Here is a 25,859-nt window from a genome sequence, read left to right as displayed (position 1 = left end):
CCTGGGAGCACTGGGGAAGTTCCCAAAGACTGAAAGAAAGCTAATGTTATGCCAATATTTCAAAGGGGTAAATGGAATGACAGGGGTAATTGTAGGCCCGTCAGCCTGACATTGGTACCAGGCAAGATAATGGAGCAGCTGATACAGGACTTGATTAATAAAGAATTAAAGGAGGGTAATAAAATTAATGCAAATTAACAGGATTTATAGAAAATAGATCATGTCAAATGAACTTGATATCTTTTTTTTTTAATGAGATTACAAGTTTGGTTGATAAAGGTACTAGTGTTTGTGTAATATACTTAGACTTTTGACGTCATACCACATGACATTTTGATTAAAAAACGAGAACAAATAAAATTAACATGGCATACATCAAATGGATTAAAATCTGGCTGATTGATAAATCTGAAAATGTAATTGTAAATGGGGAATCATCATTGCTCAGGTGTGTTTCTAGTGGGGGTCCCACAGAAATCTATTTTTGGCCCTCCACTATTCAACATTTTCATCAGTGACCTGCAAGAAAACGAAGAATCATCACTGATAAAGTTTGCAGATGACATAAATATTGGAAGAGTGGTAAATAATGTATCAGGTCGGTGATACAGAGTGGTGTGGTTCGCTTGGCAAACTGGGCTGTGTTGTCAGGTGTTTGGCTGCATGTGTGTGCGTGTGTTCTCTCTGTGTGCTGCCCCCAGCCCTGCGCAGACAGCTGGCACGGCAGACCTCGAGTGAACCAGCCAATGGCCACAAGATCTGTTAAGGTACGAAGGCACCTGGCCAGGTTTGTTGTCGACAAACCACGGTCCTAGCTCCCCGGATCAATGTCTACAGTTACGCTAGCGTGTGTATGCCCATGACAATTGGCACAGCTCAGTGAATGGCGGCACTTTTCATTCCCCCCCTAGACTGGCCAAAGACACTCCCTCTGAGATACCTCTTTATACACCGATACGAACGAGTTACGTATTGCCCCTCTGACATATCTGGGTGCCACCTGTTGCCTTATACCTATTGGCTCAATCAAAACATTTCTATCCATCATGTTTATCTTTAGGATGGGTCAGCATGTTCCTGTTATCTTTGGTGAATGTGTTTGGTATTGAGGCGTTCTGGTACCGCCCTTCTGGAATGTGTTTACGTGAGTGCCTAGCACGACTTAGGAATGTGTATTTCTGCAATATCAGCCCTGTTCTTGCCAGATCCTGTGAGCAGGGCCTGCCTCTTGCTCACAACTTAACTTTGCTTTATATCAGCAAAGCTTGGCCACTACTTTAGCCCAGGCCTCACACCAGGTCTCTGATACAAGGGCTTATGTCTCAAGCTCTCTTCCTACTACAGGCTGAAGCAAACAATATGCCTTTGAATAGTTCTCAATGTGAATGTATGCGTCTGGAAACAAAGAACATAGGCCATGCTCGCAGGATGGGGGGAGTCTATCCTGGGAAGCAATGTCTCTGAAAACGAGTTTGGGATGGGGTGGGGGAACTAATTAGCTGAACATGAGTTCCCAGGTGCTACACTGTGGCCAGAAGTGCGAATGTGATATTTGGATGCATAAACAGGGGAATCTCAAGTCGGAAGTTATTTTCTTCCTATTTACGTATATTGACGGAGGCATATTGGGCACTGGTGCAACCACTGCTGGAATACTGTGTCCAGTTCAGGTGTCCACAATTCGAGATTAGAAAGGATTAGAAAACCTGCCTTATACTGGCAAACTCAAGGAGCCCAATCTATTTCGCTTAACAAAGAGAAGGTGAAGGGCACTCGTGGGAAGGTGAATTCATGACAGTGGATACTTGTTTTCTGTCAGGTCCGGGGAGCTGCGAGATCCGAGACCGTCGCATTCTGCATGGAGTTGGGGAAAAGAGCCCACCACAGTGCTCAGCAGATGGAGAATTTTTGCCTGTCCAGTGCAAATTTGTCAACATGACGGACATGATGGTCTTTGATCTTGTTCACAGTTATAACAGGTAGGAGCAGACATTTCTGCAACTGAGTGGCAATTCCGCAGACCTCTGTGAGTCATTACCTCCTTGCACATTCCAGCTGTAGGAGCTTGATGGGTCGTCTGTTTCCCAAAAGCGAATAGACATATGTTCGTTTCCTCAGTAGCCATTTGTGCTTTAAAAACCAGAGCCAGCTCATCAACCCCACAGGCCATGGAACCAGAGTATCCTTACGCACTCTCAGCTACCTCAGTGTGATTGTCTTTTGTGCAGTGTCTGTCATCCAAGGCAGCCCTCACCGTACAGAATGAAATAACGCAATGAACGAGCTAGATCAGAGCAGCGGGAGAGAGAAATTAAGAGGGGATGGATAAGAGATGAACGATGTTCCCACTGGAGAACGGGACACAGATGCAGAGCCAGTGAGGAGGAAAAATACAAGGAGGCTGTTTCAGCTCTTGGGGTAGCAGTGCAGAAGCTCTTGCACCCACGGTGGTGAGGGTGCAGGAAAGGGCATGGCAGCAAGTCAGCCAGTGGGAGATGAACAGAGGGTGCAGAGAGGAGTACAGAGAGAGGCCAGGGCTCTTTCATGGCTGAAGCAGGCCGTTGGTGGGCTTTAAAACATTAAAACACACGGCGGGGGGCGGCTCTCTTTTTGCACAGCTGCTGCTGAAGTGGAGTCCAGTTTTTCTGTGAAACAGTTTTGCCTGCCTCTCTCTAGTGAGGCTAAATAGTCAGGACTTCAGACTCATTGCTTGTCTCTTTCCACTAGAGGGCAGTAAAGTAAACCTAATGCCTCACTTCTGGCTAAAGCCTATTCCAGTGAATCTTCTTGTTCAGAGTTTGGCCTTTAATTTAATTTAAGCAAAAATGAAAGTGCTGCAAGGCAGGCCACGTGCCTGGTGCAAATTTGTCAATGTGTCAGAGGAGGCTATTTTGGTAAGTGAAGGATAATGTGTCTGTGTCACTAGCTGGCTGGTGGGTATGGACTACCAAAAAGGCAACTAGAGTGAAGAAAGTGATGCTTTAAAATGACATTTTGTTGTTCCCATTGGCAGTTTTGCCTGGAAAGTGGCTTCAGGACTGGGTTTGAATAGCTTCCATATCACCGTATAAATCTAAGCAAGATTGTTTTTACTTCCAGCTTTCTACCCTTCTCTCTAAGGAACTTACATAGACAACTGTTACTGCAGCATCTGAGCGCCTCACAGTCTTTAATGTATTTATCCTCATAACACCCCAGTGAGGTAGGGCAGTGCTGTTGTCCCCATTGTGCAGATGGGGAACTGAGACAGAGAGAGGCTAAGTGACTTGCCCAAGGTCACACAACAAGCCTGTGGCAGAACAGGGACTTGAACCCAGGTCTTCCAAGACATGGTGCCCTAACAACTGGGTTATCATTCCTTTGCACCCTAAGAATGATACTCAAGACATGAACATTCTTTTCTACCTAAAAAACCCCCAGCCACAATAATCAAAATTACCCTGAAACAGATCAACCTTACAAGAATGGAAGTAAATAAAATCAACCCAGAAACCCTACTCCAAGCATAATAAGGAGAGGAGCCAGGGACTCAAGAAGTCCGTGAGGGACTTCGCTGTTGCTATTGATTTTCCATGGAAGTTGCTCAGATGCTGTGGTGATGAGCAGCAGCACAAAATCTGGAGATAGAAAGGTAAGAGTTGGAGAGCTGAGAACTATTTTCTTTCTGCTTCCCACATCATTTCCTCCGCAGTAAAGATTCTGGGGGCAGATCTCTCAGCTGCTGTAAATTGTCATAGCTCCATGAAGGTTCTGCCTCTCTGTGTTGTTTGGTTGTTGAGGTACAGAACACAACTCAGCCACTTTTCTTGACACTGGGTGTGGTCAGTAAATGGTAGATACAATTGGAGCTGCACAGTCTGATGGTAAAAGGGGGCTTTCTTAGAATCACTGAAAAATGAATAACAATGTAAGCCAAGACCCCTGATGATACCAATAAATCTGTGTTTATCTCCTTTACTTTTCCATTTTCTTTACATCTGCTCCCGTCTCAGAACACACAGGACAGAAACACGAACATGGCCACAGTTCACACATTTGCTTCAGCCATTTTTGTGATAGGGTATAAGAGCTAAGATCTTGGCCATTTTGTCATTATCCACTGCTGGACAAGAACAAGCAAATAATGGGAACAATGGTAAAAAAAGGAACAGAGACTGTAAGGGGTGGATTTTCAAAGCTGGGTGCATGCAGTCCTAGACGCATTCTTATGTGGGCCTGATTTGTACTTTTTGCATTTTATTTTGTCATATTCTGACTTCAGGACAGAAATGACTGATACCAGGATATGACCATGTGTCTATCCACACATTACACATGGCATAATTTGGTGTGTAGTCCATTTTTCAAATTGAATTATTAAAAGAAAATCCTGTGCAGAAATGTATTTACCCAGTAGCCTGTTTGAAAGCCGTACAGGTTCAGATGCCATGGTGATAGGCATGGTATAAGAACCTGAATCGACTAGAAGACTCCCATTGCATTTAGTCACACTATTCTCATAAGAACAGAGGACGTGCCACAAAAGAGCACACCATTGGTTGAAGAAGTGTGGTGACCTTTCTTCTGAAAATGACCAATGCTTGGTGCTTAAGAGGAACCTGAAAGCACCAGCAATGCACCAAGTCACTTGTGCCACTCTGTACATGGCGGACAGGAGCAGAATTCTCTGGCCTGTGCTGTGCAGGAGGCCAGACAAGATCAGCATACAGGTCCCTTCTGGCCTTAATAATTTATTTACTGAATTTCTTCCTTACCCCAATAACAATCCAGCTATGTCCTGGGGCATGAGATTTGATTGCTCTTCTTTTATCACGCCAACTTTATTGTTAGTGGGCAGATTCCCTCTTGGGGTGTGGCAGCAACACCAGTGTAAAGGGGCCCCAAAGATGATTTAACCAGCCAGTGGAGTATGAGTGATCGTCTGTGGTGTGAAGCTGACATGGGGCTCTTACATCTCTCCTCCCATCTCACTTCTGGAAGCATGGCCTATGCCAGAGTGATACTTGGCTGTATATTTGGCCTCTTGGGAATGTTGCAGCCTGATGTTAGTCAGAGCAGCCCCAAGGCTACTGTAGTATCCACGAGCTACAGCATGGGGGACCAGCCCTGTATACAGCTGCAGTAGGACCAGGGGAGCTCAAAGAGGAGCTTCAAACTGCCTTTGTGCAACATCCCTGACCAGTATCCCAGGGTGCAGTCCAGTATGTATCTACCCCTCCATCCACCCTGTCTCACGTTTTTATACAGCACGAATCACCATGATATCTAAGGGTGTAATACATTATTTCTGCTTATAAAAGCATCCATCATTATTGAAAAGCCTGACTAGATTATTTGATTCTGTTTACTTCTTTGGTAGTGAATTTCACAGCCCTTTACTGGATTTCGTCACACAACTGCACACAGCTGGGAGTTGGGTGCCTAAACCACATTTAGGAATATGAGCATGGATGTATAATGCTAATCTCATTGCACTAACACATGGGGAAACTGTTTCATTTGCCATAATACCTGAACCTAGAATGTTGTATCTTCTATTTGCTTGAAGAAGCCCTGATATATCTGTCAGCTAAGATCACACAGATGTTTTTTTCAACTCTGACCGTATTAAGTTTCCTTCTTAAATCATTCCTTTGCTGGAATCTGGCTATCGTCACTACTAGAATATGTTAAAAGAATCCAGAGCTCCTTTGATCTCCAGAAGTAAGAGTCAGTCTCACTTGTAATATGTTTAAAAAATAAACTTTTCTTTTAATCCATTGACCCATGTTTTCATAATGTAACAGTTTAGTGTTAGTTTTAATTTGCTGTTCCATGCTTAATTCAGTGTGGAAAGCAGATGTGCGGGGGGAAAACAACCTCTTTGTTTAGGCTTTCTGCCATCTTGTGTGGCTTTTTGGAAAGCTGCTAATGAGTGGGTATTCGTAATTACGTTTGCCTCACTGACACATATTTTACAATTTTTGCTGCGCTTTCAAAGGTTGAACCAGGATCCAAAATTATCTGTCAGCATTTCTACCACCTTCATCATTGTAGTACACTAGGTGCTAATAAGGCTAAAAATGGCCTGAAATCAGTCCAAGAAATGACCTCATTGCCCTTTGCTCATTGGGTTCTGTTATCCAGAATGATGGTGCTTAGGATCATTTGTTGAGGAAACACATGTATAAACTCTTGTAGCCTATAGTGAACAAGGCAAATCTTGGACTAATCCTGATCTGTGAGGAGCCAGGACACATTGCTCCATAGCCTAAGGCCTTGTTAATAAAAGTAAACACTAAAATTTGGATCACAGTGGAGTAGGGTTGACATAACTAGCCCCAGAAGTGCCATAATGCCTTTGTGCTGTGATCCCTGCAGTGGGAGTTTGGAGAAGAATGTGATTTCTTTGTTATTGTCAAAGGATCACCATGAACTTTCCACTTCATAACCCGCTGCTTTTCCTTTTAGGTTCCCAGATGCATTCCAGACATTTAGCTCCTTCAGAAGCATGTTCCCAGAGGTCTCTGGGTACTGTTACTGCGCTGACAGTCTGGGGCGGGAATTAGCAGAGACTGGTAAGTGCCTTCCAAAATCTGGTATGTCTTAGCAACGGGACTCAGAATTCCTCAAAGAAGGGTAGATAATGAACAAACACAAGGACCACAGCTTCATTTCAGTGAGAAAGCTAAGGGCTAAGCTGGAGTCATCCGTGAGCAGGCACAGCAGCCGATTGTCGCCAGATACATATCTGTGGCAAGATCACTTAAGGATGGATATTACTAGCTACATTTTCTCATTAAGAGAGTGGCTGACCCCAGCATCATCAGTTGCATTGGCCAACCCAGGTTGGCATCTTCCTCGGTTGCATTGCCCAGCCCAGTTTAGCTGTGATCAAAAGTCATTTTCCCATTGTTGTGGAGTCCCTTCTGTCAATAGTCCAGTTCCTACTGGGCTGGTTGCATATCAGAAAGCCACCCTTCCAACCGGACATCTCATTGGCAATCTCAGCAGAGAGGTGCAGAACTGAATGGACCTGGAGACTGAACTACTCCCTTCCCTGTAGAGCAGGAGTTCTCAACCTTTTTCATTCTAAGCCCCCGCTCCCTCCCCCAAAGTGCTATAAAAACTCCATGGCCTACTTGTGCCACCACAACTGGTTTTCTGCTGGCATTAGGAGGTAGCAAGAAGGGTAATTGCCCGGGGCCCCATGACACAGGGGGCCCTGTAAAGCTAAGTTGCTCAGGCTTCGGCTTCAGCCCCAAGTGGTGGGGCTCATGTCCCCGGGCTTCAGCTCCATGCAGTGTGGCTTCGGCTTTCTGCCCTGGCCCCAGCAAGTCTGTTATAAAGAGGATGGGCCCCAGCAAGTCTGTGAAAGTAGGACAAGAAGTAAACAGCTTAATCTTCAGCAGGGGAGATTTAGGTAAAAATATTAGACAGTAGGAAAAACGTTCATACTATAAGTGTAGTTAATCACTGGAATAGGCTTCCAAAGGAGGTTGTGGAATCCCCATCACTGAAGAATAGGTTAGACAAACACCTGTCAAGGGTAGTCTAGGTTTACTTGGTCCTGCCTCAGGGTGGGTTAGGGACTAGATGACCTCTTGAGGTGCTTTCCAGCTCTACATTTTTGTGATTCTTACACTGTATGTCCAGTCACCCATACACAGTTACAGCTTGCTTAGCTATCACAAAGCAGCTCAACCCAGCCCCTTTGGGGTAGATCATGCAGCCCTTATTCATTTAGGTAGGCGCTTACTCACACAAATAGTCTCCTTTAGCTCAGTGGAGCTACTTGTGTGAGCAAATGTCCATCATCTAGCCTCATAGTTCGACTGATGGAAGAGTTGATGTTTGTCTGGTAGGAGGCATCCATTTCTGTCACCTCTCAGATGTGTATGAATGGTAGATGAAGACTCTCTTTTTAAAATGCCCCCTTGTGCTGAAAGGCTCTCTTCTCTCACAGGCTTGGAATTGCTGCTTGAGGAAGTTTATGATACAGTTTTCACCTCATTGCAACCTGCTCACACGTTTACTGAGACCAGCATCTATCGGATTCTGCAGAGACGGTTTCTAGGGGTGCAGCTAGCGACCTCTGGCAGGTTCAGATGTAAGTAGCACCAGACTGGAGTCCCATGGGTGACACAAGAATTCTGGAATGCAAGTGTGATCACCACTCTCTTGGCTGGCACACTGGGGACTGAACCAGGAACCTCCAGAGCTAAAAGCATGAGCTGCTTCTACTTGAAATGAAGACCTAAGCCTCTTTAGCTGGGGCTCTGCAGACCAGGCACAGTGTGGGACTTGTAACACGCACTCAGCATGAGAGTGTTATGCCTCTGTACTGAAGCAGGTATTCTTTCGGCTACACAGAAATCATTTTGCCTTTCATATTTTCGGTGTTAGATGATCATTCTTGGGGTCAGGAAGGAATTTTTCCCACTCATGTGGTTAGCATTGTGAAACAGACCCTGACTGCATATATTCAGACATGACAATTGTCAACAGAGAACAAAGCACAGACTCTCAGCACCTCTAGCACCGTAACAGCCACTAGAGAGAGGCTTGATCGCATGTGCTAAGACACTGTACTACAAGTGGGTAGGTGCATGATGGGAGTTTTACATCATCCTCTAAAGCTGGTACAGGTATAGACCATTATATACCCTCTGGCAGATGTAAAATGAGTTGGTGGCCTTGGATCCATTCCTAATGTACAGATGTCCACAGCACAGACAGCATTCTTCTTAATATTTGCAGCAGAGAGACTAGGGATTGTCCTGTCCAGGAAATGCAAATACCATCCTACCAGGCCCAGGGTAAGAAAATGTGGGACTGGCTCATATTGCCATTGCCTACTCTGGACCCATTGCATGGATAAAGAGAGATTGTATACTCTGTCCATCCACTTGGTACCATTCATTACCATTAAATCCACTTTAAAAGCAAATGCTTGTGTAGCCCTGCACCATTGCCCACTGAATGAGAAATTACTGGATTTACAGTTATGCAATAGCTATTAAAATGGCTGAAAAATGTGTTGAAGTTTTAGTCTGTATCGTTTACTTTGAGGAAGTAATTCTAACAATTTAAAAAAACCTGAGCATCGGGGCCTTCCCTGAACAATTGTCAAGGAGTTATTCAGACATGACAGAACCAGGACTGAATGCAGTTTTGCTCCAACACTTAACACTTTTCATCCTTAACCAGCAGTGTTTCTCTTCCAGGCCCTTCTAAATGTGAGGTTGAGAGGTTTGCAGCCATTCGCTTCAGACATGCTTATAGTCCGTCTTGTGAGGATAATGGGGACTATGCCCCAGTGCAGTGTGAGCAGGAAGGGCCGTGCTGGTGCGTGGACCCTGAGGGGCGAGAGATCCAAGGAACAAGGAGGCAAGGGCAGCTCCCGACTTGTGGTATGTATTGGAGTGATATAGTAATAAATTCCCAGCACTAATTTTCACATAAGGTGTACAAACGCACATTATGTATCCTCCTCAGACCTCCTGGAAGATTTATTAGATTCTGGGACAAAATACCACAGTTATTGTCAAAATCTCCTGCAGGCTTCTATTTTCTCTCCACCCCTTTTTCTTCTCTGGCCCCACAGTTGCACAATACACAGTCCTGTGAGAGAACATCAGCACCACCAAATAGACTTCACTTCCTGCCCACCCAACCCAGTGATAGCCCCCTATCCAGGACCTCATGTCAGCCTCCCTCTCTCCTAGCCTTTATCCTGAAATGGGAGTGTTCCCTGAGTGAAAGGTGCAGCACCAGTTCTCTTCTCAGTATTGCCAAGCCCAAGCATTCAGAAATCATGAATCTGGCACTGAAAATTCATTAGATTTTAAAAACAATAAATGGTGAGTTCCTTTTATTTGACCTCCTGATTTTGGCTCCTTTTGGGTTCAGATTTTCAAGCATTTTCCCCTAATTATGACAACTAGAAAGTTACATTTGTTTTAAAATAGAAGCTGAGATTCACCTGACTCCAAGAGCTCAGACTTTAAGAAAAACACCCAATATCACAAGGCTTGTGACAAAATTGCCAGTGTTGGTGACACTGCACTTGTGGTTTAACCCTCTTTTTCTACTGTGATGCCTCTGGTGTGGGGGTGCTTTGCTTCTGTGATGCCTCTAGTGTGGGGGTGCATTGCATTGGTCTCTTTCCAGTCACCTTGTTCCCTATTTCTGTCCCTGTTTTACTTGACCATGAAGGTTGCCAAATCCCATAGAAGCAAATGAAGAAAAGGTGTGTGAACTGCCATGTCATGAAACGAGGGAGATTTCATTAAGGAAAAAAATGCATCAAACTGGAGCCCAAAATGGAAGATGACAGCAGAAAATGTTAAAGGGGTCAGATGCGGGCAGGGAAGGATTTGTTTAAAACCCTTCATTCTGGAGAGAAATGCCTAAATGTTCAGGTTCATGCTGGAGGGTTGGGGCTATAAAGGCTTAACACAGGCAGCCTTCGGAAAAATTAGTTTTCTGTCTACTAGACATAGTTATGCCATTTAGACAAAGAAACAATCAATTCTGGGTGTCACTCATGATCCAGAGTCACTATAATCTTTAGGCAAAGATGGGCTTACTGTAAAATGAAAATGTTTGCATGCCTTCAAGGCTGACGAGCAAGGATATTGTGAAAGAGCCTCTGAGAGGCCTCCGCATCTGGCGGGGCTGGTTGTTTTCTCTCTGACTGTGCTCCTCTGAGATCTGCTGATGGGTTTTTGTGACATAACTTGAAGCTGCTTGAAACTCAGCTACGCAGATTTTTTTTTTTGGCAGACTCAGGAAATCTAAGCAGAGAAATTGGAGGTTCTGCCAATGAACCACTGAAAAGGAATTTTCACACGGATATATTCTTAGGGAGACTGTTCTAGCAGCCACATGCAATACAATCATTGCATTTTTTTAATCTACCACTTTCTGATATTACAGTAGTGTGTTGTCAAGCAGACTGTCTTCTCTTTACATGCTGGTGTGATTTGCTTCAATGAGGGGAGGGGAGAGCATTTAAGAAGCATGTATTTGTTTCTTATTGACATTTTTGAGGATGTGAATTTTGTACTGGTGAAAGGTGCTGGCCTATTTGATCCCTTGAAGGACCTCCCCGAAAAGTAACGCAAATAGCCACTAAAAATAAGGAAGAGGAAGAGTTACTGTTATACCAATAAAATAAAAACCAGCAGGATCTTATTAAAGGGAAAAAGGCAAAATACCACGTTTATAGTGAATACAGAAAGAATCCTAGTAAGCAGTTAGTTATAGCTATAACATTCCATTCAATCTCGTATTTATTCACACATTCATTCATACAAACACAGACACACAGGTTCTGCAAGGTTGTTATCATAGTTACCAGCCTTAGAGTTGCTCATGCCAAGCCACTGGACAGGTGGCCTGGACATGAAGAGGGAGCAGGGCCTTGTCAGATGCTCATCTGATGCTCCTGGAAGTTGGTTTGCAGAATCAGACCCCAAAGTTCTCACTTTTTAGAGCCTATTTTTATAGGAATTTCTTCCTATGCCAGTCTATGGGAATTGCTTCATCATGCAGTTGCTGAATCAATCAGCAGATAGCACATTCCTGATGGCTCCGTGCTGCTAGATGTTATCTTGTTCTTTGGTTCTCCCATTCTTGAGGCTGTTGGGTGGATTCCAGTCTGCCCTCCGGGGGTCCTCTAGTTATTTCACTTGATGCCTTCTTCAGCCGATGGACGCTGGATTCTTAGGCTGGCACCTCCCTGATCATTCAGTTATTATCCACACCAAGCATCCATCCACATACATCCTCTATCTCTATTTTAATCACAACTGTTAATACAACAAAAGGGCGGGGAGTCTCTGGGTGCTGTTTCTGTTGTTAGAGTATTGCTTTGAGTCTCTCTGTGAATTGCTTTGAGAACAGACTCTGTCTTAGAATGTACTAACACAATTAGCAGCTTGCAAGTTTCACACATAGAGGGAGAGAAACAGTACCAAAAACCAAGAGACCTCTTAATTAGTAATACCCTGGAATTTAAACTATGGGGAATCAAACTCATTTGTGATTTTAATACAGAACTTCTTTAATATGATCCAACACTACAAAAGGACAAGGATCAACAAATTAAGGGAGAGAATCCAAAAGCAGGAACGGGAGTGCAGGCTAGAGGATGCAAATGAGGGAACCAGAAGGGGACACCAAGCACAGATCCTCCATCAAGGGACTGGCCTACTGGAATCCTAGGAGGTAGTAGGTAGATCCCACCAGAGCTAAAGGCCCACTCCCTCAGGTGAGGGGAGGGTCACATGACCTGGGGGACAACAAATGAAAAAACAAGAAAAGGAGTGAGGTTTAAAATTTCAAAACGAGGGTCTGGCATGTGGACATTGACCAGAGAATCTCGGACAAGTTGCTGGATTGATAGCCTAAAGGACCGAAATGTTTATCCACAAAGCAGGTACGACATGTGCAGGATCTGTGCAAGCTACCCCACCCATGTGCCTCAAATCTGCCTTCGGCTCTAGAGATGAAATGGTAGTTTAGTCTCTGTGGCCTCAGCAGAGGCTGCCATGAACACTAACAATGAACACTGTGGGTTCTAGGATCTTTGTGAGACGGTGGATTCTCACCTGCCCCAGGGAGTTCAGCAAACAATCACTACTGCGACTTGGCCCTCCAGCTAAGCCCCAAATCCTACAGCTCTGAATGTCACCAAGCCATTGCCTGGTGACTGACCACCACAGAAAGGGGTCGGGATTGGGGAGAGAAGGAGTACTTAGAAAAGGGGTGTGTCAGTATTTAGTTTATAATCATCTACACCCAAAGTCTTTAGTCCCATTTTCCCATTAGTTCACTTACCTCTCAGGCAAGTCCACAGTTTCCTAGGGAGGCTAGTCCCAGCCGGTGCCCTACCCTCCCCAAACTCATTTCCTTTTCCCCCAGAATGATTGCCTCTTTTCTTGCCCCTTCCTGGGGCTGTTTTTCCTTTAGCCCTCCTTCACCTCTCTGTCTTCTTGGATGCTGCCTCTCCTCCTCTCTCTCCCCGCCCCCAGAATGAGCTGGGTCTGGTTTATATAGACCTACCCCACAACCCTCCTACTTCCACCAGCCTCTGAGAAGATTGGTTGATGGAATCATCTGCTTGGGGATTCCCCCCCCCCCCATGTGACAGCTCATTCTATGTCACCAACTCCAAAATATTTGTCTCCTTGTTTTCCTGTGTCCAGGTGAAGATCGAGCATGTGCCTCAGAGAGACAGCAGGCTCTGTCGAGGCTTTTTTATGGACCCGTTGGGCACTTCAGTCAGCACAGTTTATTCGACACCCCAGATATGAAGTCAGAGAATATAGACAGGTTTTCGAGCGCTTGCCCTCCTTCCTTCAAGGAGTTGTTTGTGGACTCTGGATTGCTATCTCCTATCACAGAAAAGCAGGATGCCAGCCAGCTGTTTGCACTAGAATCCATCCTCAGTGATGTTGTCAGAGAGATGTTTCCATCAAGACAATTAGCTCGGGTTGCCCTTCGGTTCACCACCAACCCAAAGCGCTTCCAAGAAAACCTGTTTGGAGGAAAGTTCTTGAAGAACCTGATCCAGTTTAACTTTACAGGAGCGCTCGGCACTAGAGGGAAATTCAGCATTGGCCAGTTTTTCCAGCAGGGAAGCTTGATGGAAATGGACAACGGAGGAGGCTTTGCAGAACGTCCCAAGGGGCTGTCACTGGAAACATCAAAGGAGAGCTTCAATTTGAGTCAACCTCTTGTGGACAGCTTTGGCCGCACAGTTAGTTTACAGAACAATCAGAATGGGGTGGAATTTCTTGCTTCTCTTCTGGAACTTCCCGAGTTTTTTGCCTTTTTACAACATGTTATTTCTGTCCCTGAAAACATCGCTGAAGATTTAGGTGAGGTGGTAAAAATGGCTTTAAAGTCCAAAGATTGCACCGAGCAGCCCATGGATTTGTTTGTTCCGACGTGCACCAAGGAGGGGAGGTATGAGGAAATTCAGTGCTATGCAGCCACGTGCTGGTGTGTGGACTCACGGGGTAAGGAAGTCCCAGGCTCAAGAGTGCAAGGCAAACGTCCAAGATGTCCCACTGCATGTGAGAAGCAAAGGGAAAGTCTGCAAAGCTTGAAACAAAGCCAGCCTGCAGGGTCTGATCTGTTTGTTCCCTCTTGTACCAAGGAAGGAGACTTCCTACCAGTCCAGTGCCATGGAACAAATTGCATCTGTGTTGATTTGGAAGGCAGGGCTATTCCAGGAACAACAAGAAAAGCTGGGGAACCCATGCAGTGTAAGTCTGGGGACTGGTGCTTTAGAAGGGTTTATTTTTTGGTAGGGATTGTGCTGCTGTTCATGCTGCTTCTCCTCTTATTCGATATATGGGCTAGTATGTGAGAGCACCACTGCCCTCTGGTGGAAAGAATCAGAAGTGGTTCAGCACGTGTTCATGTAGCCCTCTAGTGGTTGGGGGATCACAGAGAATATCGTATCCTCAGATACTTCTAGAGATAAGGAAGAGTCCCCCTTAGCACAAGTGGGTGTAGGGCCTGCACATTCAGAGCAGAAAGATGTGAGCTCTGTTCTTGTTAATGAGCATGTCTCTGAGTTCTGCCCCTGCTGATGTCCTTGTGGCTAGTGTGAGCGGTATAGCTAGTCACCATGAAACCCAGTGAGTCCATACAATTGATACATCATGCTCTGCTCACTGTCTCTAGAATAGCCTGCCTTTCAGTAGGGTGGAAAGCTGCTTTTCTTGTGGGACAAAATAATCCATGCAACTGCCTTTGACCCACCTTCTGAGCTAAAACTGTGAGCTGGTATTACTTGAACTACAAGACTGTGTCCCTCGACTGCTAGCTGTAGGAAACACATTAACTTCATGTGTGCACCAGCCACGAAAGGGGACAAAGGCCAAAACACCTAATGTGGGTCCCACATTCAGGTCAAAACATTGAGTGTCAAATGTTACCTGTCTCTTATATAGTGATTTTTATCATAAATGAATCTGATGGTTAGATGTTCTTATGCCTAAGTATGACACTGGGCATAAGCCTGTAAAATGTAATAACAGCCCCCCTCCACTCTTCTATTAATATGATACAGTGGCAGAGTGAAGGGCCTTGGCTAAAAAAAGAGGTCTTATATTGACACCTAAAGCTTAGTGGGCTCGACTAATGGCAGATGGGCAGAGGAGGCTGGTCCCAGAGGCCCAGGCCCCTATTGAGAATAACCTGCTGCACATTGTGGAGAGTTCAGCAGCAGAAAACAGTAGCAAAGCAGCGGGCAGATTTTCACTGCCATGATGGTCCAAACGGGGAGAGAGAGATCTCAATAACTATGTCCTGCAGCATTTAGGGGTTCATTGATTGCAATCTATTACCTGTTTGGCCCACAATCAGAAGCAAACAGTACCATAGCCAGGGGAGAACATGGAACACTGGTGTTTTAGGATCATAATGCTCTGCTGGACTCAAAGAGACGTGCTGTTACATTTTGCTGTTTTCATTGAGCCACTAGCAAGTGTTAACAAAATGAGATTTGGCCCTGACGGCAGTCGTGGCCTCCAAAGGAGACAAACTGACGTCTGTGCTTTGTTTGAGGGCTGAAAGTACATCCTACAAATGGCTGTAAAATTTACTTGGTGAGAGAAGTGAGGCTATGAGTTGAAATTTCTTTTTAGATTGGGGTGAACACGTTCAGTAGCACTTTGCTACACAAGTATTCCCAATGGTATCTATGGCACTTGGTTTTTACTCCAGCGGGAGTTATCTGAATAAGGATGGGAGGGTAGATTTTCAAAGGTATTTAGGTACCTAAAGATGCAGGTAGGTACCTCACCTCCTTAGGTAATTTTGAAAATCCCATTTGGTGCCTACGTGCATCTTTAGGTGCCTAAATGCCTTTGAAAATCTGGCCCTGGGTAAAAACCTCAGGATTTGGTCCTCTTATAATAATGGGACAAATAATAATAATTGCCCCAAAATAGTCATACTAATCATTAGCAGCAATAAGCAATTTCTCTAAATGTGTTTGCAAAGTAACCAAGTTCAAGTCAGCTTGCATCACATACCTATGGTGCATTCCTGAGATGGTTGAATGTATATTTTCCTTTCCCTAGGTCCAAGTGCTTGCCAAGTAACTGCTGCTCAAGTTTTTCTAAAGACGGTGCAGCTACTGTTGTCAGACCCACACGCGCTATCTCAGCTGTCCAGTGTTTACGTCCCACAATGCAACACCAACGGTAACTGGAGACAGGTGCAGTGCAATGGCCCCCCTGAGCAAGCTTTTGAATGGTACCAAAGGTGGATCACCCAGAATAACGAAGGCAAAACTCTGCCTGTTGTTGACCTGTTGAACATACTACTTGAATATAAAGAATCATCTTCCCAAGGCTTTGCAGCCTTTATTAAAGGCTTGTATGTGGCTGGCCACCAGAATATCTTCCCAGCACTGGCCAAGTATTCTTCTTTTGCTGCTCTTCCCCCTGGAGTGCTGGAGGGCAATGTGACAGTTGTGTCAGAGAACATTTTATTGGATCCATATACATTCTGGCAGCTTCTGCATGGTCAGGTCACCCATTACCCGGGGTCCTACACTGATTTCAATGCCCTTTTAGGCCACTTTGAACTGCGCAGGTGTTGGTGTGTTGACAGCAAGGGAGAAGAACTGCAAGGAACTAAGGCTGAGGCAAACAGGATCCCAGCATGTAAGTAACATGACAGAGTTTCTCGTTCTTTATTTACTCCAGTAAGAAAAAATCATTTAGAGAACTACAAAGTAGAAACTTACTGACTCAGGGAAGGACCCATTGATTCCACAGTCACCGCTAGCAAACAACTGTCTTTTGGAAAAGAATAGATTGCCCCAACTTTAGTATCAGGGAGTGTGGTGTATTGAAAACTGTTCAAATGACAAGCTATCACTTTAAGTTTCAAGAGGTTTCCTGCTTCTGCTTGCAGGCTAAGGAACTCTTTAGGCAAGCATGAAATCTGGGTTTTCTGCAATCAGTCTGCAAAAGACCCAGTTGGGTCCAAGGTGGACTGAGTTGTGCCTTTCTGCCTTAGGTATCAGCCTGCTCTCTCTCTCGCTCGCTCTCTCCATTGATTGTTGTGTGTTAGATTTCTGGATTCTAAAAAATGAAGTAGTATTAAATTGCAGCCTTTCTGGGAGAGTATTTATGTTTTGTTTCTAGCTCTGAGTGTGTATGCCGTGCACGTAACATGGAGAAATAAAATACAGCAAATCCTTTCTGTGGAAAAAAATGACAGACAGCCTTATACCAGGGTCAAGTAGATTTTATAATAGTTACCATTTTTGGAATTTGAACACAATCAAAACACAGATCATGAGAAGGAGTTGAGCAAGTAGAGATGGGTGTGGGTCTTAAGGAGGTAATAAATGCAAGTTATGAAAGCGATTTGTTACGTGAACTTATCATACAAACATTATGTTAATGATAAAATAAAAGCACTATAAAGTAAGGTCAGAGGAATTTTCTTTGCCATTCTTATTACTCAGTGTCTTTATGCCATCAGCTTGATTCAGAAAAGCAAACCTCTTTAGGAAAGCACTTGAGCATGTGCTTAAGTCCTTTTGAGACCAATGGGACTTAAGCATGTGATTAAAGTCAAACACATGCTCAAATGCTTTCCTGATTTTAGGGCTTTAGTTAGCATGGTATAGTCGGATGCTGCAGTGATGAGGACCATGTAAGTACCTAGATAGATGGGCTGGATTTTCAAAAGCACACAGCCGTGACCTAATCCTGCTCCCATCAACTCAGTGGCAAAACTCCCATGGAAGTCAGTGGGAGAAGAGAAAGGCCAGCGAGGAATGCTTTTGAAAATCCCACCTGCACAGGCTCTGACTTTGTCATTTCCCAGGGTGGGTGTTTGATTCCTGCTCTGTCCCAGGCACTGCCCCCACAACACTGTTTCCCCTAAGGCCCCACCCCCACACTGCCTCTTCCTGCTCATGCCCTGCCCCACCTCTTCTTGCCTGTGCCCTGCCCCTGCCCTGCGTTTTCCCACCCCATTCTGCCCCCTCCTCTGAGCGCATCCTGCCCTCGCTCTGCCCCCTTCCCTCCGCTAAACCGCTGAACAGCTGATCGTGGCAGCCATGAGATGCTGGGAGGGAGGGGGAAGAACTGGTCAGTGGGGCCCACCAGTGGGTGGGAAGCACTGTCGGTGAGGGGAAGGAGCTTATCAATGAGGCTAATCAATGCTAAGCACCCACTATTTTTTTCCCGTGGGTGCTCCAGGGCTGGAGCACTCACGGAGTTGGGGACTATGCCCACCTATATATCATGTTGCTACCAAAGCAGTGGCGTTCTGCACTGCACCACTTGGGTAGATGAGCCGTGAGATAGCCCTGGGAACTAGAATCACCATCTTAGTTCTTCAAGTGCGCGGAGGAAAGGACAAAGGGTGGAAAACTTCCAATGCGGGAAAGAGCACACAAAAACTCAACTATGGGTTTGGGGGGGCAGGACTGGAAGAAGGGAGATATTAGATTAACACAGAGATATAGTTGCAGAGAAGCTTGCATGGATCCTGTTCACAGTATGCCTGTCTACAAGAAATGAGTAAAAGACAAAGTATAGAAAATGCAAATGACAGACCACATGCCAGTCATCACCTTGGACACTTAGCTTGTATGTTGTATCCTTTCTCCCAACCTTTGTGTTAACTGACTCAAGGCAGGGACTGAGCCTTTCTGCCTGTTTACATGGAGCCTAGCACATTATGGGTCATGCTTAATACAAATAAAGAATAATAATAAATAACTCTTACTGATCACTTATTTCGGGGTGTGTGTGTACAGAGGATTTTTCTTTTAACTGATGCAAACCAAAGTAAATATAGAAAGAAATAAGAAATGTTAAGTAAGAGACTCTTGAATATGAATGTGTGAATCTTTACTGGAGTAAGATAAAGGTTACTAAAACAACCCTTTGCTGTACATACAGGCCCTGGTGCATGTGAAAGTGTAAAGAAGGAAGCTATGCAGTTCATTGATGAAGCAGAACAACTCATCCTAGCTTCGAATGGCTCCCACATTCCTTTGGGACAGAGCTTTTTAATGGCAAAAGGACTTCGACTAACAGACAACGATCTTCTTCATTTTGCGGAGACCTTTCAATCAGGGAACGCATTCTCTGAAAAGCTGTTGGCAGGAAGTGACTATGCAGTCCGACTGGCAGCACAATCAAGTAGGTTGGGAGGAGTAGAAGTTGGTAAAATTGATTGAAAGTAAACCTCTGGAGAACAGGGCTTTTGCTTAAAGGGGAGCAGTGCACAAACTAGCCCCAAACATGATCTGTCTGTACTAGAGCTCTATAGGCCAAAGTCAGCTTTGCTGAAAGTGGATGTAAATCCATCAGAGTTAATGAAGTTTCAACTGCTTACATCAGGGCTGAGTTTGACCCTTTTTCTTATGTAGCACAGCGGGTGACATTAGAATCTGGACATTTCCCATTCATTAAATTTCCCAGTGTCTTGGTAATATTTCCCCTTCTAAATAAAGGGAATAGAGTAGGGTGTCGTACATGTGCATTTTTAAATAGCATCCATTTGAGGAATGGGTATAAGGAATTTGACCACATCCAAAATATCCTGGTTTGTTTATTTTTTTTATAGCCTTGCGTTTCTACTGGCGGACTCACTTTACTTCAAAAGGTTCTGCTGGACAAGCTACGCTCCTGGGATTTCATCCTTACATTCCCCAGTGTGATGGCCTGGGGAACTGGGAACCGGTCCAATGCTACAAGAGTACTGGTGAGGCATCACTTGCGAAATACTCACTGCTTCTTGCTGAGATGAGTAAAGGCAGGTCAGACTGACGTATAATATCATAAAATTAGAAGAAATAACATCACAAGTTATTTCTTAACCAAAAATATATTTGCTACATGTTATTTTAAATATATATCTGCATTGCTAGGAGAAAGACTATGGATGCAGCGTGAAGATAATTGGCCAAATTCTGCCCCTCTGGCTCTCTGTTGTGAGGAATCCCTGGGTAGCATAAGGCTGGCATACCGGGCTTTATCACCCGTACTCTTCCAGGTGTAGGGAGTATTCCTGGGGGCCAGATATGGGAAGGCAATCAAATAGCCCCTTGAGGTCTGTTTTACCTGAAGTAATTTAGAACAATCTTTAGGCTAATCTAAATTGTGGCAGGGAATGGCTCAGCTGCCGCTCAGCTCTAGCTGGGCTTAGAGTCCCCTTTTCCCCTGACATTGGGCCCATTGTTGACTGCAGCTTGGCCAGACTGAGTGTTGCATGTTCATACAGCAACAACGGAAATAATATTCTGAACTTATGTTATTTTTAAAATTAATTTTCTTATAAACCTTACAGGCAATCAGCCGAATTTTCACCCGACTTATTACGCTATAATAATTCAAGTGATTCCAGTAAAGTCTTGTGGGTTAACTGAGCCCAAGGTGTTTGTGCGCTGATCACGTGGTTTACTCTTCAAAAAATGTGCTGGACCGAATACAATAAGAAATACCCTGAATCTTCAGCTAAAGTACAAACCAGAGCCCTGATGCAGAAATTAGAAACTTTTTGGTTTTTCTTGCCAAAATGAAAAACTGACAAAAAAATTAATTTTAGGTGCAAAGAAACATTTTGTTCAACCCCCAAATATTTTTTTTTTTAGGTTTGGTTTTGTTTAATTCTGTGGTTTTTTTTTATCCAGTTAAAAATAATCTAGCTAAATTTAGAAACAAAATGTTGTTTCTAAGCAAAAAATCAAAACATTTCATTTAAAAAACGTTGACGCTAAATGTTTCAACTTTTTTATAACAAATATTTCTATTTTTTGGAGGAAACTATTAGCTGAATTTGTCCTGAATTCACAAATAATTTCGGTGGACCCAAAACTGCATTATTATTATTTTGGTGAATAAACTATTCATCCAAAAATTCACCCAAATTTGCTCTTCTCTGATCTGGATTGTGGAACTAGCCATTATATTGTTTTCACGGTGATGCTGCCATATGGGCTGTGTTCAGTATTCCAGCCAGCAACAACAAAATCCTCCTGCAGTTCAGATCAGCATGTGATAATAATAACAAAGGAAAGGGACATACATTTTTCTAATGTACGGCTGCTGCTATTTCTTGCCTAGGTCACTGCTGGTGTGTGGATGAAAGGGGACGCTATATTACAGATTCTCTGATCATACGCTCAGCACACTTCCCAAAATGTAAGTTAATCTTTTCTTCCTACAATTTTCCCTATTCTTAGCTGACACATGCATATATTTTAGGTTTTTTTAATTGAGATTTTTAGCAAATCACATATAGCATAACACAAGGTTGTTTTTTTAAAAAAACCTTCATAAAAGAAAGCAAAGGGAAGGCAGATGTTTTGTTTTGTAGCTAGATGAACTGTGTGTGTCTGTCTCAAATATTTGGCAGACTATTTAGAACGTAAGAACAGCCATATTGGGTTCCTGGTTCATGGCAATGAGTTCCACAGGTTAGTTGTGCGTTGTGTGAAAAAGTACTTCCTCTTATTTGTATTAAACCTGCTGCCCGTTAATGTCATTGGGTGACCCCTGTTTTTTGTATTGTGTGAAAGGATCAATAACACTTCTCTATTCACTTGTTTTCCACACGGCTCATGATTTTATAGACCTCCATTATATCCCCTCTTTCTAAACTGAACAGCCCTGCTCTTTCTAGTTTCTCTTCATATGGAAGCTGTTCCATACCCTTGATCATCTTTGTTGCTCTTCTCTGAACCTTTTTCAGTTCCACTCTTTCCTGTTTGAGATGGGTGACCAGAACAGGATACAGTATTCCAAGTATTGTGCGCCCCATGGATCTACATAGTGTCATTATGATATTTTCTGTTTTATTTTCTATCCCTTTCCTAATGGTTTCTAAAATACTGTTAGCCTTTTTGACCACTGCTGCGCTGAGTAGATGTTTTCAGAGAACTATCCTCGGTGACGCCAAGATCGCTTGCTTGAGTGGTAATTAGCTGATTTAGAATCCATCTATGTATATGTATAGTTGGGATTATTTTTTCCAATGTGCATTACTTTGCACTTATCACTGTTGAATTTCATCTGCCATTTTGTTGCCCAGTCAGCTAGTTTTGTGAGTTCCTTCTGTAACTCCTAAAGGTCTCCTTTGGACTTAACTGTCCTGAATAATTTTGTATCATCTGCAAACTTTGCTGCTTCTCTGTTCACCCCTTTTTCCAGATCACTAATATGTATGTTGAACAGCACAGGTCCTAGTACAGATTTCTTGGGGGACCCCACTGTTCACCTCTCTCCATTGTGAAACTGGCCATTTATTCCTACCTTTTGTTTCCTATCTTCAACCATCAGTGATACTTGAGATGACCTTCCTTCTTATCAGTTGGCTACGTAGTTTCCTTAAGAGCCTTTGGTGAGGGATCTTGTCAAAGACTTTCTGAAAATCCAAGTCCACATATTGACTGGCTCACCCTTCATCCATATGCTTGTTGACTCCCTCAAAGAATTCTGATAGATTGATGAGGCATGACTTCCCTTAACAAAAAGTAGAACTGACTCTTCCCAACAAATGTTTTTCTGTATCTGATAATTCTGTTTGCTATAGTTTCTACAAATTTGCCCGGTACTGAAGTTAGGCTCAGTGGCCTGTAATTGCCAGGATCTCTTCTGAAGCCCTTTTAAAAAATCTGCAATATTTGACTTCTACATTTACCCTTTTGTTTGATAGAATTTAGGAATGGATGTGTTTTTTTTCAGGGAAGTCTTTTACTTTATTCCTCAGAAATTGAATCTACAGTGTGATTAACTGGGCTAATGTGTATGTGCACTCCTGCACTCTATTGCATGGAGTTGGGATGCTCTGCTGAGCTTCAGAGGCCCTTTACTGCTAACATCAAATAGCAATTCTTGGCCTTGATGTAGCAAAGCATTTAAGCATGTGTTTAACTTTAAGCACGTGAGTAGGTCCCTGACTTCAATGGGACTTGTCACATATTTTAAGGTAATCATGTGCTTACATTCAATCATGTGAATGGGGGTTGTAACTCGAATGGAAAAGGCATAAGCTTTTGGAGTATACGGATTTGAGTTCTCTCACTGCTCTTGTTGTGAACTTGCAGGTGGCATGGTCTGCAGAACACTGATAATAATGAAAACTTAGGTGGCTATAGATTTGTTTCAACAGAGTGTAATTTCTTTTGCATCCGAGATGCATTCCTTTTCTGTAGGACCTCTCAAATTCTTTCAATATCTAGGAACCATGTTACTTTTCCCACTTTTAAACTGGGTGAAACACATTTGGTCTTTCCATATTGCATGGCTGATAATACTGAGTTTTCTGCCAGGAGACATAAAATTTGAAAAACCTGGAATATTTTCTCTTATGATTCCATTCATTGTGATTTAGTTTCTTGGTCAGCTCCAAGACATGTGTTTGTAGGTTCTGATTTTCTTTGAATAGGTGCCAGCAGAGATTATTGGGCCAACTCACCAGAATGAAGTTACTCGGGGGATGAATTTGTCCCATTACCACTTTGTCCTTGTTTGTTTGCCACGTTTGCTAATATAGGAGGCAGAATTAACACTTAACAAAGAATTCACATGGCAGCTGCCAATCTGAGACCATGGGATAGTACAATGAAGATGTGTATGAGATCTGAGATGTTTAGGGTGACCATATTTCCCAAAAAGAAAACGGGGAACACTGTGTGGGGCTTGCTCAAAGCCCCCCCCCCCCCACCCCCACTTCCTGCCAGGGCTGGCCCAAGCTGCTTGCCCAACCCTTGCTTGTCCCCCTGCATGAGGCTGGGGTTGCTGCTCACCCGAGCCCTGCCTGCCCCCTGCCTGAGCCCTGCCTCCCCCTTGCACGGGGCTGGCATTGCCGCTCGCCCACCACACATTCCTCCACACTTCACATTTTGTCAAGCGCGGCATTTGTCCTGTTTGCTCTTGCCAACTGATCACTTTTGCCAAAAAAGTCAGGATGGACAGAACTTAAAAAAGTGTCTGTCCTGGCCAAAACAGGACATATGGTTGCCCTAGTCATATGCTGCCTCATTCAGGAAGGCATGAGGAGATCAGATTTATGTCCTTCATGCAGCCGTACATTTTCTCTCTCAAAGGCCAGACATCATGTCAGCGATCTCAAGCCAATGCGTTAATTTCCAGCTGGAAACAGAGCGGCTCAAAGCTCAGCGCTACTGCTGCAGACTTGTTCATCCCCTCCTGTCTTGAGGTAAATGAGTATAACTGGGGGATGGGGAGGGAAGGGGCAAACTGAGCCTTCCGTACCTTGTTTAATGCCCTGGCAAGGACATAGGCAATTGCAGTTCCTGTGCTGAGGCGCTTCCACCACACCCCCCCTGGGGGTTCACATCACCCTTCAGGTGGAGGCATGGAGGTAGGATGCTGAGCAGGGTCTGTGCCCAAAGGAGAGTAGGTGTCACCTTCCTTAAAGGATGGCTTAATGTGCTGGGCAGGAGACCGTGTCTCCTGAGCTGCCATTCCGGATGAAGCTTTCCCTGGACAATGTGGCTCTGCTCTGGCCCCAATGAAGAAATGTGCCTAAATGACACTATTCAGTTAACTGAATTTTAAGAGGAACTTTCCGATGATTTCTTCCAATGGAGGGGAAGATTTGGGCCTCAGAGACAGAAATCAGTTCTGTCTGGCCCCAGGACAGGCTCCGCAGGGCTTTCTAGTTATATGACAATGATCCAAATGGGGCTTTGAAGAAGGGGACAAAGGATAAAATGTAATTTTAAACCCAGGCATTTATAGGATTTCCATATGAATTCTTTGTAAAGGTAAGTGCTGCTTCTCTCAGGGCCCAGTTTTCTCTGCTGAATCAAGCTTGTGGGCTTAAGAGCAGCTTTAATTTGATTTTTGTGGTTCATCTTGTCACTGCTTTCTTCCATGAAACTGGAAGATGTTTTTCACTGTAAGGTCCCATTGGAAGAAAATATAAGGGATAAAGGATTTCAGGAAAGCAGGAAGTTTCTCAGGGAGACACTATTAAAGCCACAACTGCAAACTATCCTGATGCAAAGGAAAAACAGGAAGAATAAAAGGAGGCCAATATGGCTCCATCAGAAACTTCTAAAGTGGAAACATGGATGAATTGCTAAAGAGAATTACAAAGGATAGCACCAGCATATAGGAACCTAATCAGAAAGGCCCATAATGAGTTACCCCTAGAAAGTAACCCTTCTGCCAGGTGGAGCCAGGAGCAACCAGGGCTGTGTTCAATATCTAGGGGTTCCTTTCCACTGTTACAACACAGAACCGGCTTGAGCGCCCACCAAGTAATCTGGGAAATTTATACACCACCCCTTGGGAACCTCTGAGAGGCAATACTTCCCCACTTGCATAAACATAAACCATGAGTAAAAGACCCACCCCCAAGTAGATTGGGCAGTGTCCTTTCCCCCTCAGGTTCTTAAGTCCAGCAACCCAAAAGTCCCTTTCACATGCCCGACCCTTCTCTGCACCCCTCTAACAGTTGCTGTCCTTGGTCAGTGCAGACCCAGAGTTCAGAGGTACATCTGCAGAGTTCACCTCCCCCACAGGTGGCATAAAGAAGTACCTTATTCACTCTGCTGCTTGGGCACTCGCTCACTGCCCCTCTCTGCCAGCTACCCTGCTGGCCGCCTGCTTGCTGCTTCCACCAGCCGCCTGCTCACTGCTCTCGCCGGGCCTTTCCACCAGCTGCCCTGCTGGCTGCTCGTCACGGCCCTCCACCGCCGCCCTGCTGGCCACCCGCTCACTGCTCTTGTCGCACCTCTCCACCAGCCTGCTGCCCGCTCATTGTATCTCTCCGTGGCATTAGCCACTTGTTCACCTGCTGACTGTCAGTCACCTTCTGCTGCCACCTGCCTCTCTGCTATGACCTTT

At 44.3% G+C, this 25,859-nt stretch overlaps 1 protein-coding gene across 1 annotated transcript in view; it reads left to right on the top strand.

The window, feature by feature from the left end:
- TG (thyroglobulin) overlaps positions 1–25,859 on the top strand; it is a 209,669-nt gene that overhangs the window by 4,347 nt on the left and 179,463 nt on the right. Inside the window, exons 5-14 of the mRNA XM_077811405.1 lie at positions 1,820–1,979; positions 6,451–6,557; positions 7,946–8,089; positions 9,207–9,392; positions 13,194–14,258; positions 16,086–16,673; positions 18,936–19,178; positions 19,606–19,743; positions 21,105–21,182; positions 24,089–24,201. Of these exons, the coding sequence (XP_077667531.1) occupies positions 1,820–1,979; positions 6,451–6,557; positions 7,946–8,089; positions 9,207–9,392; positions 13,194–14,258; positions 16,086–16,673; positions 18,936–19,178; positions 19,606–19,743; positions 21,105–21,182; positions 24,089–24,201 (2,822 nt within the window). The remainder of the gene's footprint in view (positions 1–1,819; positions 1,980–6,450; positions 6,558–7,945; positions 8,090–9,206; positions 9,393–13,193; positions 14,259–16,085; positions 16,674–18,935; positions 19,179–19,605; positions 19,744–21,104; positions 21,183–24,088; positions 24,202–25,859) is intronic.

The sequence above is a fragment of the Eretmochelys imbricata genome, chromosome 2 (genome assembly GCF_965152235.1).
Source record: "Eretmochelys imbricata isolate rEreImb1 chromosome 2, rEreImb1.hap1, whole genome shotgun sequence".
In the NCBI taxonomy this organism is placed as follows: domain Eukaryota; kingdom Metazoa; phylum Chordata; order Testudines; family Cheloniidae; genus Eretmochelys; species Eretmochelys imbricata.
This window is presented reverse-complemented; position numbering and strand designations above follow the sequence as displayed.